This window comes from Olea europaea, chromosome 17, assembly GCF_002742605.1.
Source record: "Olea europaea var. sylvestris chromosome 17, O_europaea_v1, whole genome shotgun sequence".
Taxonomy (NCBI): domain Eukaryota; kingdom Viridiplantae; phylum Streptophyta; class Magnoliopsida; order Lamiales; family Oleaceae; genus Olea; species Olea europaea.
Genome location: NC_036253.1, coordinates 3891429 through 3906998, shown reverse-complemented (window position 1 = coordinate 3906998; position 15570 = coordinate 3891429). Strand labels below are relative to the sequence as shown.

The 15570-nt window shown below is 37.5% G+C and overlaps 1 protein-coding gene across 1 annotated transcript; it reads left to right on the top strand.

The window, feature by feature from the left end:
* The first annotated feature begins 13445 nt into the window (after positions 1-13445).
* LOC111365781 (defensin-like protein 14) lies at positions 13446-14535 on the top strand. Its single transcript, XM_022986305.1, has 2 exons — positions 13446-13554; positions 14100-14535. Exons 1-2 carry the CDS (start codon positions 13488-13490, stop codon positions 14276-14278), a joined length of 246 nt encoding a protein of 81 aa, XP_022842073.1. The 5' UTR covers positions 13446-13487; the 3' UTR covers positions 14279-14535.
* The last annotated feature ends 1035 nt before the right edge of the window (positions 14536-15570 follow it).

The following is a 15570-nucleotide window of genomic DNA, read 5'->3' as shown; positions in this document are numbered from 1 at the left end:
AAAGTGAGCTTGCCTGGCTCGGTCGAGTCGAGCTTAATTTTTTTGATCGAGCAGCAGCTTGGTCCGGCTCGATTCGTTGATATTCCTAGTCTAATCTCTACCCATAAAAATCCATACTTTAATTAGATGCATTAAAGTCCAAAATATTGAAACTTTATAAAATCACTTTAAATGGGCTTAATCAATTTAAGACGAAATTATGCCACATACCTATTTTTATATAAATATTTAAATTATACTTGTCAAATTATTTTTTTACTATAATATAAATACCATTTTTTATAGTAAAAAAGAAACGTTAAAAGTTAAACAAATAATACAAGTATCTTTTATGATGTTAAATTTATTCCATCAACCCCGTCCTTAAATTTTAGACCAACAAACACGTCCTTAATTTATGCCCCCAACAAATACGCCATTAACTTGAGGAAATTAGCACCAAAATCTCTAAAATTATGTCTATTCTTATTCCAAACAAAACACGTCTCTCTCTCTCTCTCTCCTCCCCCCCCCCCAACATCAACTAGAGAGGTCAACTAAACTGAAAGATTGATCTTCTACAGATTTTAAGCGTAGTATAATCAACACAATATCAAACACCAACCATTTCGATTGTTGTTTTCTATTGTTATTACCTATTTATAGATACTACAAAACCGTTGTTCGAATAAAAAAAAAATCAAAATCACATTCTTGAAACTTCTTCAATGGCTCTTGATACAAATACATCTCACATGGGATTAGTATGAGTAGTGACGGCAATAGGTAAGTACCTTTGAAAATTAAGTTTGATGATATATAGCATGTTAAATTACGTATCCCAGACTAGTGAAATCATGTTGTGTTAAATCTTTGATTATTTTCACCATTCTGGGCTACATATTCTTCAATTTGTGGCGAAGTATGATTTTAGAATATGAGGAGGTTATAAATTAAAGTTGAGACGAATACAAATTTTTTTTATTGAAGGTTTTCACCTATGTATATATTGTTCTGACTATGCCAGACATTTATGTAATGTTATCAGATCTGTTAGGAAAATACGTAGTTGGCAAATCTGGGATCAAGGACCAAATTGTCAAAATTGTAAAGTCAAGGACCAAATTGTCAATGTCCAATAGTTCAGGGACTAGAGTTGCAATTAACTAAAGTTTATAGGCTAGGTCTAGGGTTGTGTGGGATGCCTCGAAGATGCAAGCGGCGCCTTGATTTCGCTAGAGTCTCGCCCTGACCTCGCTCGAGCCACAATTGCAGAACTAACTTCGCTGGACTCACGCTGAGCCGTCGCTCGAGCGAAAGGTACGTCGCTCGAGGCTCACCAGTACCTCGCTCGAGCGATCGTGTTACCTAGCCAATTCTAATTTTAAACGCTCGCGAATGTTTGATGCTCCACATTACCATATATCAACCTCTATATATACCAAACGTCCCATTCGTGTTCTAAAATACGAAAATTCACATTGAAAACACTTTGAATATTCTTTCAATTCCTTGGCAACCAAAAATCCAAATCATTCTCTCCAAGGATCAAAAGCCAAAGAAATTCTTCATTGTTCTCATACCAATCCTTGGCTTGTTGAGTAAAAACATTAAATCCATAAACCCCAAAACACCTGTCTCACAACTCCAATTAAACTTCCAGAAGATCATCAGTTTGAAGATCCAGGAAGGATTTGCTTGAAGAGCTGGAGTGCGTGGCGATTCACGGGAGGTAGAAATTATACAAGGCTGGGATTTTGCACGGAACTGCAAAATCCAGGAGAGTCTTGAGTTCATACAGCAAGGAGGTCAGAAAATTGAGAGTGTCAATGATGTCTGGCGTGCTGTAAGTTGGTTTCTACAATAGTGAATCTCTACTGGCTTGTGCCCGGAGTTTTTACCCAGTTGGGTTTCTCCGTCAACATGTTTATTGTGTTTTTACCGCTTTAATTTATTTACTTTCAATGGTAATCCAACATAGGTTGATAAAGCACGTGAATTAATCTGGACAAATTATAATTTGTGTGACTTGTTGCATGAATTATCCAAAAAGTTTTTAATTCCGCAAGAACACCTATTCACCCACCCTCTAGGTGTTAGTTGGGTCGAACGATAGGTTTTTCAAGTGGTATCAGAGCCTAATCTCGAGTCATGACCCATAGTTGTCTAGATGAGTCAATCACTGTCTGTACCTCCATTTTTCGACGGAAGTAATTATGCATATTGGAAGATTAGAATGCGTGCGTTCCTTAAGTCCTTAGATGAGCATGTTTGGATTAGCGTTCAAAATGGTTGGAAACCTCCATCTACTACCGTATCAAGAACAATTAACCTTACTGACATATCACTGTGGACTAAAGATGAATTAGCTGCATGTAATTGGAATAGTAAGGAAATTCATGCATTATTCATGGCTCTATCTCCAGAAGAGTTTAAGAGAGTGTCTATGTGCGAAACTGCTAAAGAGGTTTGGGACATTCTCGAAACTACATATGAGGGAACTAAGATAGTAAATAACTCAAAATTGCAAATGCTAGCCTCTAGGTTTGAAGAAGTGAGGATGAAAGATGATGAAACCTTTGATGAGTTTTACGCTAAACTAAATGATATAGTTAACTCTAGTTTCAACCTAGGTGAGAGAATTCCCGAGACTAAGATTGTGAGAAAAGTACTTAGATCTCTGCCTGAGAGATTTAGACCTAAAGTCACTACCATTGAGGAAAGTAAGGACTTAGATGAAGTTAAGATCGAAGAATTGGTAGGATCCTTGCAAACCTATGAACTCACTATCTCATAACATAAGAAAGGAAAGTCCATAGCCCTAAAATCCATTAAAGAAGATGAATCTTCTGATACTGAGTCACTTAGGGATGAGGAAATCGCATACTTTGTTAAGAAATTTCAAAAAGTCCTCAAGAATAGGAGAAAGCCTCAGGATAGAAAGAGTGGAGCCCCTAGCAGATTCACAAAAGATAAAATTGAGAAAGTTAACAATAAAGGGTCAAGTAAGAAGCCACGTTTGGTTAGATGTCATGAGTGTCAAGGAATAGGTCACTGTAGGAATGAGTGTCCTAGCTATAAGAAAAATCAAAGAAATGGGAAAGATAGGGCCTTAGTTGTCTCACTTACTGATAATGAATCTGAGACCAGTGATAGGTAGAAATCCTCTAGTAGTGATGATGAAGGAAATTATATGGCATTTGTGGCTACTGTTAAGAGTGAATCTGATAAGGAAAGTGACAAGGTTGAGGAAAAACATTCAAACGATAATTCTGGTAATGAGGATGAGGATGAGGATGACATAGACTTACAAGAAGCTTATCAGCTATTGTTTAAGGAGAGTCTTAAAATAAAGAAGGTCAATAAAGCCCTACTTAAAAAGGTTGACGAACTTGAAAGGGAAAAAGAGAAACTGGGTAGTAAGCTTCAGGATTCACTTAAGAGTGGTAGTGAGTTAAAGTGTGTCAATGAGAAATTGGAAGACAAGGTTAAGAGTTTGACTAGTGAATTGGAGAAATCTAATGCTCATCTTCAGACATTCATAAGTGGAACTAATAAATTGGATAACCTGTTGGGAATGAATAAGCCAGTGGGAGATAAGAGAGGTCTAGGATATGTTGAGGGTAATACACATGTTGCTGGACCATCTAAGACTGTCTTTGTGTTTGCCTCTAAGTCTAATGCTGTTAGGAGTCCAAGTAAGGGTAAGAGTGTTCCTAGGGAACAAAGTCATCAATCACGTAGGAACATCAAGACTAGGTACCCACAGACACGTACCTTTGAGCCTAGGTTCATTCCCACCTGTCACCACTGTGGAGCTCTAGGACACACTAGGCCTAGATGTTATAAGTTAGGCAATGAGTGTAGAAATCAAAACATTCCTAGTGAGGTTAGCTTTCTGTCTAATCAGGTTAGTCATTTGACTGAGATGCTTACTAAGCTAACTAAGAGTACTTTGTCATCTAAAAAGGTTTGGGTCAAAAAGGGTGATCTAGGTAGACTTTCAGGTCAAGAAAACTATTTTGTTGCTCATGTTGCTTTAAAAGCTCAAAATTCTAATGTGGTACCTGGATAGTGCATGTTCTAGGCATATGTGTGGTAATAAAGCTCTATTCACTACTCTTGATGAATGTAATGGTGGTATGGTTACCTTTGGAGATGGGGGCTCTGCACCTATTCTTGGCAAAGGTACTGTACAAATGTATGGTTTACCTGTGATCTCTAATGTGCTTTATGTGGAAGGTTTAAAGTCAAATTTGTTAAGCATTAGTCAGATTTGTGATGACGACTTTGAGGTTAGTTTTGTGCAGAAGAGATGTACCGTGTATTATTCATCCGGTGGGGTAGTCTTTGAAGGGGTTAGAACATCTGACAATTGTTATGGGGTATTACCTAATTCTAACTATGTGTGTAGGAGTGCTAAAATTGATGTGAGTGAGCTCTGGCACAAAAGATTAGGTCATTTGAACTATAAGAGTCTAGAGCAGTTGGCTAAGAAAGAATTGATAGATGGGTTGCCTAAGATAGTTCCTAGTGAAAATGTTGTGTGTGGATCATGTCAACTAGGTAAACAACTTAAGGGGAGCCATAAGAAGGCTACTAAAATTCTGACCAAAAGACCCCTGGAGTTGGTACACATGGATTTGATGGGACCTTCTAGGACTGAGAGTTTAGGTGGTAAGCGATACATTCTTGTCGTGGTAGACGACTTCTCGAGGTTTACTTGGATAGAATTGCTTAGGGAAAAATCTGATGCTTGTGACCTCATAAAGTCTCTGTGTAAACGGCTTAGCAATGAACTGAATCTCAAAGTGTCTAGGATGCGTAGTGACCATGGAAAAGAGTTTGAGAACTTTAATCTTGAGAGTTTTTGTATGGACGAAGGGATATTGCATGAGTTCTTTTCCCCTATCACTCCGCAACAAAATGGGGTAGTTGAAAGGAAGAATTGTGTCCTTCAGGACATGGCTAGAGCCATGCTTCATGGCAAGGAATTAGCCCTACACTTTTGGGGAGAAACTATTAACACTGCATGCCACATCATCAATAGAGTCTACCTTAGACCCAAGACTGATCAGACCCCATATGAAATTTTTAAGGGTAAAAAGCCTATTGTTAAGTATTTTTGAGTATTTGGGAGTAAGTGCTACATTTTGCGGGGTAGAGAGAACTTGAGTAAGTTTGAATCAAAGAGTGATGAAGGGATCTTCCTAGGGTACTCTAGGAATAGCCGAGCATTTAGAGTGTATAACTTACGTACCCGTGTGGTGATGGAGTCTATAAATGTTGTGATAGATGATGCTGTGAGTGAGGGGGAGAGTGCTGAAAAATGTGATAAAGATGGTGATCTTTTGAGTTCAAGTGATCCTACTGAGCTACCTGTGCCTGAATCATCTCGTAAGAAACCTGAAACATCTGAAAAGGAAACACTTCCACAAAATCTAGATAAAAATCCTAAGGAACCATCGACTAGGGTTAAGTCTAGTCATCCTAAGGATAATATTATTGGGGATCTAGATGAAGGGATGAGACTTCGTAGGAGAGTACTGAACAATCTAGCGTACACTAGCTATGTTTCTCAGGTAGAGCCTAAGAAAGTTGAAGAGGCCCTTAGTGATGAATGTTGGGTGAATGCGATGCATGAGGAGCTAAATCAATTTGCTAGGAATAATTTGTGGATCTTAGTTCCCAGACCTGAAAATTGTAATGTTATTGGTACCAAGTGGATCTTTAAGAACAAGACAGATGACCAAGGTACTATAACTAGGAATAAGGCGAGATTAGTTGCTCAGGAGTATACTCAAGTTGAGGGGATTGATTTTGATGAGACTTTTGCCCCCGTTGCACGACTTGAGTCTATTAGGATTCTGCTTGCTGTTGCATGTACCTTAGGGTTCAAGTTACATCAAATGGACGTTAAGAGTGCCTTCTTGAATGGACTTCTTCAGGAAGAAGTATATTTGGAACAACCTAAGGGATTTGTTGATCCAAAATTTCCCCACTATGTCTACAAACTTCACAAAACACTCTATGGTTTGAAGCAAGCTCCTAGAGCTTGGTATGAGAGACTTACATCATATCTGGAAGAACATGGGTTCTCTCGAGGTGGTGCAGATAGGACCTTATTCATTAGACATATAGAAATTTTTTTTACCATTGCTCAGATTTATGTCGATGATATCATTTTTAGGTCTCCTCTTGAGTCTTTAGCGTTTGAGTTTGCTGAGTATCTGCAGAGAGAGTTCGAGATGAGTATGGTTAGGGAGTTAAGTTATTTCCTTGGACTTCAGGTACGACAGACAGAGGATGGACTGTTTATCTCACAGTCTAAGTATGCTAAGGATCTCGTTAAGCGATTTGGGTTAGATAGTCAGAAGCATACTAGGACACCGATGAGTACTAGCTTAAAGTTAGGTCGTGATCCTTCTGGTAAGAGTGTAGATCCTTCCCTATATCGTAGCATGATAGGTAGTCTTCTCTATCTCACAGCTACTATGCCTGACATTGCCTTTAGTGTAGGAGTGTGTGCTCGCTTTCAGGCAAATCCAAAAGAGTCACACCTAAGCTCTGTTAGACGCATAATCAGGTATATCAGTGGTACAGTTGATCTAGGGATATTCTATTCTAGGAATTCCAATCTTGATTTGGCTGGATACTCCGACGCCGATTGGGCCGAAAATGCAGATGATAGGAAAAGTACGACTGGGGGTTGTTTTTACATGGGTAGCAATCTCATAGCCTGGCTAAGTAAGAAACAAAATTCAATATCTTTATCCACGGCAGAGGCCGAATACATAGCTGCAGGGAGTTGCTGTACTCAGCTTCTCTGGATGAAACAAATACTTAGTGATTATGGGATTAGTCAATGGACAATGACTGTTTTCTGTGATAATACGAGTGCGATAAATATTTCTAAGAATCCCATTCAGCACTCTCGAACAAAACATATTGACATATGACATCATTTCATTCGAGAGCTTGTTGAATCACATGTTGTCTCTCTTGACCATGTCTCTACTGATAATCAATTGGCTGATCTACTTACGAAACCACTAGATGGGTTGAGGTTTGAGTCGCTTCGAACGGCTGTTGGTGTTAGCTCACCTATTTGATCATGGGTTCTTGCATATTCATGCTTGCATCACATTTGCACCTAGTCACTTCGTACTTTGCATGTGACCTATGTATGTGTGATGCATTTTTGTTTGTTTGTTTCATCTTCATTTGCTGTTTTTGTTTGTGTGTTTAAATGTATGAAAAAAAAAGGAATTTTTCATGTGTGTGCCTTTTATGTCTCGATTCTGGCATTTGCATTTAGAATCTAACTCTATTATTCATCATATGTACGAGTCTGAGGTTCCATCATTGTTCACGTTGTCTGTGGAGTTTTGGATATATGGCTCGTCATTCATCTTTGCACAGCACACACTGTAGTCCTGTATGTGAGTCTTGACCGCTTGGGTGAGACTTGGGATGGTGATCTTCTATACTTAGGATTGTGTGTCTATTTGACTTGATCTGGGACGAGTATCACCTAATCATATTGTCTTTCCCCACGTTTATTGTATTTTGTCGAACGTTTGACTATCTTCGGGGCCTATTTGACTCGAACTATTAAGCCCGAGGGGTTTTTAACCTGGTGCCCTAAGGTCGTCTGACTTGAGAGTCACCGGCCCAACGTTCGTTACGGGGTTCATCTATGTCGCCTAATGAGGATAGCATTGCACTTAAGTTTGTTTATTTAAAAATAAAATAAAATGAGATCATTCAGTTAGGGGGAGTAAAAGTATGACAATCGTATTATTTGATTTGGGTCCTCGTGGTATTGGATTTGATTGTCACTTGGTCGACATACACCTTTGTTTGGTTGTTTTCACGTGTCCTTTCTCACTAATTTAAGGTTTTGAGTCTCGCTTGCATGGACTACGTGGCACTCTTCCCGGTGTTGGTCTGTATACACTTTACTCCATGGTAATTTGATCTTTGTGTGGACTTACGTTTTGTATATATGCTGATTATTGGGTTTGTGACTTTATGCTTATTGTTGGGCTCGATTGCATATTCGGTTACATACTTCGTTTCGTTCCAAATTTCAAAATTTTGAAATTCGGGGTTAATTTTGTAATTTTCTAAGAGTTCTGCCATTTTTAAAAAAAAAAATAAAAAAATTCAAAATTGTGGTGCTATTTTTTAAATTTGAGTTTTCGCTCGAGGATCGTGTGCTGTTCGCTCGAGCGAAAATAACACTGTTGTTTTCGCTCGAGTCTTGCTGTCGTCTCGCTCGAGCGACAGTGTGGGTATTTGAATTCTGATTCTTCATTTCACGCATTATTTTTTCATTTTTCTCCCTAGATGTACATACATTTCTTCTTTTGTGTTGCAATTTCTTCAAATATTCTTGATAATTGATCGATTCGAAGCACTTACACCCGATTTCAACATCAAAATTCCATCTTGAACATCATTTGAGGTAGTTTTTCTTGTTTTTTCTTCTTTTTTTTTTGTGTTTTTGCATTTTCTGCATGTTTGTTCGATTTTGTGAGCATCATTGCTTAATTCTTATGGATTCTGTGCCTCTTGCTTCTCTTTGATTCATGGATTGCCATTTCTCGCACTTTTATTCAAAGTTTAGCTCGCATTGTGTGATTCTTTGTTGGTTATTTTAAGTGTGTTTCTTGTTTTTTCTTCCATGTTTATCGACTTCGTTCTTGCATTCCGTAACTCCGATTTGCATGTGGTTTGTTTCATTTTGAAGAGCATGTTGCCTAGTTTGTGGAGTTGTGCTTGGTTGCGTGGGTGCGTCTCGTGTGTGCTTGGGAATTCGTGCCGAAGTGACGCACGCCACGTGTTCGATGCAATGCCCTAGCTATTTTCTTGTTTCCTTAGGGTTGTTTGGGTATTTTTCTCATTCCATTTTTGCTTCGTTGTGACTTTACGCATATTCTTCGTTGGGTTTCGAGTCGTGATGACTTTGCTCTTAGGTTCAATCGCATTTTTCGATGTATCACTTTTGTACCTCATTTGTGTGCACGGTGTGTCATGACACGTTGCATCGTTTCATGTGCATTTTTCATGTGACTCATTTCTTGCCTCTTTACGTGTGCCAGATGGCCCGTAAGCGATCACGTCCCTCTTCCCAGTCGGCTAGTGGTTCGACCTCTTATAGTCGATCGAGGTTCATTTCTGCTATAGCCCAGGAGGTCTTCACTTCCCAGTTCTCCTTACGCCCCGTTCTCGTGGAGCGTGAGGTAATTTTGTCTGACCTTCCTGTAGATATAGCAGCCATCTTAGTGTCTCGGGGTTGGGGGCCTTTGCTTGTTGGTCTATCACCTCCACCCCCTCTCCTAGTTTAGGAATTCTATGCGAATATCCACGGTATTGACGGGTCGTCCTTTAGGGTATTTTTGCGGGGTCATTCTTTTAGGGTTACACCTTCTGCCGTAGCTCAGGCCTTAGGTATACCAGAGATTACCCATCCTACGTACCCCTATATTTTACCCTCTGCTGTTCCGACCGACTCCCTTGTTCGGTTGACGATTTTGAACACCCCGTCTGTCGGGGGGCGTACGGCGATGGCCACGGGTTCTCTTTCCACTGATCGCCAGGTTTTGTTGCGTATTGTGTGCACAAACCTATGGCCCGTAGCCCATACTTCTTCCTTACCCCGCCCTCTTTCTCTATGCCCTCCTCCGCAGGGACTCGATTGACCTACCCAGCTTTGTTTGCCAGCAGATTCTGGCTTCGTTTCGTACTCCGGGGGGTCGGATGGGGTTACCTTATGCCTGCTTGATTCATAGGGTTGCTTTATTTTTGGATGCTTCATTCCCCGAGGGTTCGACTTGTCGTATAGGACGTTCGATTGGACAGCAGACTATTCATCAGAGTCGTTCCCATGTTCCGTCTTCTTCTTCTTCTGCTCAGGCTACAGTGGCGGCTGCAGCTGTTGATGCTTTTGATTGTTCCGAGCCCCTCGATCCTATTTTTGATATACTTACTGGGGGTTCTCGGGTATTCCTTCCATCTCGTCCCGCTCCTCCTTTGGCTATTCCGCTCAGCTCCTCCTGTCCTTCGACATCTACTTCTGTTCCTGGGGTGGCTACGTTGTCCGTTGACCCCATGGTGCCGCTTCTGGGTCAGATATCTACATTGATCGAGCAGCAGGCTCGTATGATAGCTGAGATCATGCAGTTACGTGCTGCTTCGGAGCGTCAGTCAACCGAGATGTCTACGTTTCACCGTGCTCTTGCTGTCTGTCAGCGTCAGTTGCGCTGGATTCGAGATCATTTGGAGGAGAGCACGAGTGCTGAGAGTGGTTCTGATTCTTCTAGTGCTGGAGATGCTGCTTCTTAGTTCGGTTTGTTGCTTTAGCTTTTCTTTGGCCCTTTGTGACAAAAAGGGGGAGTAGATTGATTGAGTTGATATGGAGTAGATTGCATAGATATTGGAGCAAATAATTATTTTTTGATAACTGTGATATAAAGTTGATGTATATATGTCATTTTATAACTAGATTAAGTTTTTAATGTTTTGGCAATCTTAATGTCTGTTTTTGGTGTTTTAGACATACATTATTATTGCTTCTTAATCTGGTTAATGATATATAATTTATATCTTGTCTATATTTACTGTTTCCATTTCACATGCTTTTTCACGTAGTATTTGAGTTTTGTTTTTCAGGAAACAGGTTCAACAAGATATTGCTGATGTGATAGAATAGATTGGTAGTTTGGAGTCAATTTGTTTTTTATCCTTGACTGTCAAATGTGTTTTTGTCACAGAATGCCAAAGAGGGAGTTTGTTAGGAAAATATGTAATTGGCAAATCTGTGACCAAGGACCAAATTGTCAAAATTGTAAAGTCAAGGACCAAATTGTCAATGTCCAATAGTTCAGGGACTAGAGTTGAAATTAACTAAAGTTTATAGGCTAGGTCTAGGGTTGTGTGGGATGCCTCGAAGATGCAAGCGGCGCTTTGATTTCGCTAGAGTCTCGCCCTGACCTCGCTCGAGCCACAATTGCAGAACCAACTTCGCTGGACTCACGCTGAGCCGTCGCTCGAGCGAAAGGTACGTCGCTCGAGGCTCGCCAGTACCTCGCTCGAGTGACCGTGTTACCTAGCCAATTCTAATTTTAAACGCTCGCGAATGTTTGACGCTCCACATTACCATATATCAACCTCTATATATACCAAATGTCCCATTCGTGTTCTAAAACCCGAAAATTCACATTGAAAACACTTTGAATATTCTTTCAATTCCTTGGCAACCAAAAATCCAAATCATTCTCTCCAAGGATCAAAAGCCAAAAAAATCCTTCATTGTTCTCATACCGATCCTTGGCTTGTTGAGTAAAAACATCAAATCCATAAACCCCAAAACACCTGTCTCACAACTCTAATTAAACTTCTAGAAGATCATCAGTTTGAAGATCCGGGAAGGATTTGCTTGAAGAGCTGGAGTGCGTGGCGATTCACGGGAGGTAGGAATTATACAAGGCTGGGATTTAGCACGGATCTGCAAAATCCAGGAGGGTCTTGAGTTCATACAGCAAGGAGGTCAGAAAATTGAGAGTGTCAATGATGTCTGGCGTGCTGTAAGTTGGTTTCTACAATAGTGAATCTCTACTGACTTGTGCCCGGAGTTTTTACCCAGTTGGGTTTCTCCGTCAACATGTTTATTGTGTTTTTACTGCTTTAATTTATTTACTTGTCAATGGTAATACAACATAGGTAGATAAAGCACGTGAATTAATCTGGACAAATTATAATTTGTGTGACTTGTTGCATGAATTATTCAAAAAGTTTTTAATTCCGCAAGAACACCTATTCCCCCCCCCCCCCTCTAGGTGTTAGTTAGGTCGAACGATAGGTTTTTCAAGATCTAATGCAGAATATAGTAACTTAAGAACCATGTAATGTAATTGACACATGCACCATGAATATGGAAATCCATTGTCCTGCTATGGACTGCTTATCAGATTTTGATTTAGCATTGGATGTTGTTTGTCTATTTATATGGCAATGATTCTATTATATATCCAATCTCTAACGTGAATTTTAATCAACTTGTTCAAGCATGATTGCGGATTGTTTGTGATAAAGTTTGTTGAATACATAATAAATGGAGAAGGGATGGAATGGGACATTCCTTCAATTCAAAAAAAAAAAAAAAAAAAAAAATAAAAAAAAAAAAAAAAAAAAAAAAAAAAATTCAGACATAAAATCATATGGCACGAATTTTGGTCTTGTACATCGTAGCGTTAGGCGTATAGGAATATGAAGGGTTTGATGATTTAATTGGTTATGTATAGCTCTCTAGATTTCTGAACTTCATTTTGACTTTATTTCGGCAGCCATAGTGTGGTTCTAAGCTGCTTCATTTTCACTCTAGATTGCATTGCTTTTGCGTTGTTCAAACATGCTATTTTGCATGGTGTCCTTTTTCAAATGATTTACATGTCAGATCCATACTTGTAAAAAAAAAAAAAAAAAAAAAAAAAAAAGAGGAAGAAAGAAAAAAGATAGATTTAGAACACATATACGTATAATAGAAGCCTTAATCATATGTATATTTCATCTTGAGATTAGCTCGTATATATTTTTCATTTTAATTGAAGGTGAGACATGCACAAACGATGATGAATTTAAGACATTTATACGAGAAATGCATTAAATGGTGATGGAAATTTCGACAAATCAGACATAAAACAATGGAATAAAAGTGAACTAATTTGCATTTTATGAAATGCAACAAGTATTTTCATATACGCAAGTGGTCGCCTCTTATTCAACACTCAACATTGTCCAGAGAAGTATACATATTACGATACCAATCTACGATATGTTAGTCGATTAATTGATAATATACACGATCAAAAAAATTGGAAATGTTTATTAAGAAACCTACAAAAATGATAAGAGTTAACACTTGCCGGAAATGAATTAGGAGATCATAGACGATAAAATCTCTTAAAATTAATATACAATTGATTTATATTTTGAGGCAAAAAAAATCTCAAAAATCATTTTATATCGAAGTAAATAAAAAAATTATATTAACAAATTATTATGATGGGTTTATATAGCGTGTTCTAAATAGTTACTCTAATATTTTTTATAATTGATACCGCATCTTTGGCTGATTGGATCATATCCAAAAATGAGGTACTCTACCAATTTGGCATGAGTATAGAATTTCATTTTAGGTGAAGACTTTGAGATTGTCAACCAACTACAAGTTATTTTATTCTCATCATATATTTATATTTAATTAACTGAATCATTTTCAAGCTGAGATATTTTGCCAAAAAAAAAAAAAAAAGTTATTCAAAGATTTATTATAAAGCAATCATAAATACTCAGTCTTGATTTATTCAGTCATCACTTATTATTCACATTTGATTAAAATATATACATATATGTTGAATTATGCAGTTGCTTAATTTATCTATAAATATGCATCTTCTCACTTGTATATTATCACAAACACTTGAAATTTAGAGTGCATAGAGATGGTTAAACTCAACAAGACTACTTTTCTTGCTCTCCTCTTCTGCTTCCTCATTATTGCAGCCTACGGTAGGTAGTTTTGCGCTCCATGAGCAGATAATTCAATTTCTATTACTGGAAAACATTGTCATGTTCAGTACATAGGACTGAACAAGATTTGTTGAGAGAACCACTTCTTCTTTTATATATATATATATATATGACTGAACAAGATTTGTTGAGAGAACCACTTCTTCTTTTATATATATATATATCACATTCAATCAAGATTTGTCGAATGTAACAATATATGTCCTCACTTTATTCATTATTTTGCAATGCACCATGCTTATGATTATCATTAGAAAATAACCGGAGACAGTTAATTACCTTATTCATTATTTTTCATAGTTTTTCTTGACACCTTTCCACCCACGAAAAAAATTAAAATTCCTATGAGCGAATTTTTGCTTGTTTTTCATTTTTCTTAACATGATAAGAACTTACAGAATATATACATTTGAGTAAGATTAATGCCTACCATAAAAGAAGTGTTCTTAAAAAGTAAAATAAAATGACGTAAATTTATCGAATAACTGATACTTTTTATCTTTCCTGATCCAATTTTTACACAGAGATGCAATTGGGGGAGGCAAAACCTTGCACAAAACTTAGCAAAGGATGGCGTGGGTTGTGTGCTCCTCATAAATGCAGCAGTTACTGTATTCACCACGAGGGAGCTTACCATGGTGCTTGTCTAAAAAATCACCATAGTAAGCATTATGGTTGCTACTGCTACTACCGTCATTGCTAATCAATGAATTTATATGTACTTGTTGGAGGTCATGCCTTGTGCCCGTCTACAATTTCGTACTGTGTTTATGTTTCCAATAATATTGCAATCCTCGAGTGCTTTCGTTTAGAAAAGTAAAAGCTGCCTGTGTGAGCTCTTGCAGCTGGTGGTGTCACTTGTGTCCACTAGTTCGTGTTACTTTTGTTGTACTTGTATTACCTAAATATTGAAGATTGTAAGTTTCTTTTAGTCTGTTTATTGATCAAAATATTAAGTGAGGATGTGTTAAAGATAGGATTTAAATAAATAAATGTGTCCACTCATTGAACATAAAATTTTATATGAAGTGGTAGCCTTGGTGTTGAATGATCTTAAAAATATCTATCTTATTAATAAGATCGCCTTGACAGTGGTTATATGTTCCAAATCAAATATCAAATCAAAAGTTTGGATATTCGTTCAAAACTTTGAATATCCAACGGCAAATAACCTCATCTTCTACTTGAAAATCAAGATCACACAACTTTCATAAATATTAAATTTCTCATAATACGTTCTGCAAAATGAATATATAAGTCATTGTGATCAACATGGTACGACGCAGTCCATGAATTCATAGTGGGAAACTATGATCTATTCAAACTTTCAATTTGGTATTTTCACAGTCAACATTATTATATGTTATTCCTTGTATGATCACTTTCATGACTTGTTCATAGCACTCTTGTGTACGTTAATTCATACCCTTTTCTCTTGAATTATCCTACCAAATTTGGAAAAAAAAGAAGCAAAGATTTCTTTTCATCCTATCCTTCAGAATGAAAGAGGTAACTTAAGATTGACTTGCTTTTCACATATATTATAGGGGATTTATGTTCAAACCATGGTTACAAGATCGAAAAATCTAATGTCACCTCTTCGTGTGTGTGTGTACATTGCATTTTTCCTTCTATATACATTGCATTTACTAATTATTATAGTAATAGGAAGTATTTCAAAGAATTTTTCGTCGTCAATCTCAAAAATCATTTTATATCGAAGTAAATAAAAAAATTATATTAACAAATTATTATGATGGGTTTATAGCGTGTTCTAAATAGTCACTCTAATATTTTTTATAATTGATACCGCATCTTTGGCTGATTGGATCATATCCAAAAACGAGGTACTCTACCAATTTGGCATGAGTATAGAATTTCATTTTAGGTGAAGACTTTGAGATTGTCAACCAACTACAAGTTATTTTATTCTCATCATATATTTATATTTAATTAACTGAATCATTTTCAAGCTGAGATATTTTGCAAAAAAAA

Coding starts and splice junctions, on each gene's coding strand:
- LOC111365781 (XM_022986305.1), top strand. CDS start 13,488: ATGGTTAAACTCAACAAGACTACTTTTCTTGCTCTCCTCTTCTGCTTC. Junction 13,555..14,099: donor CCTCATTATTGCAGCCTACG/GTAGGTAGTTTT, acceptor ATTTTTACACAG/AGATGCAATTGGGGGAGGCA.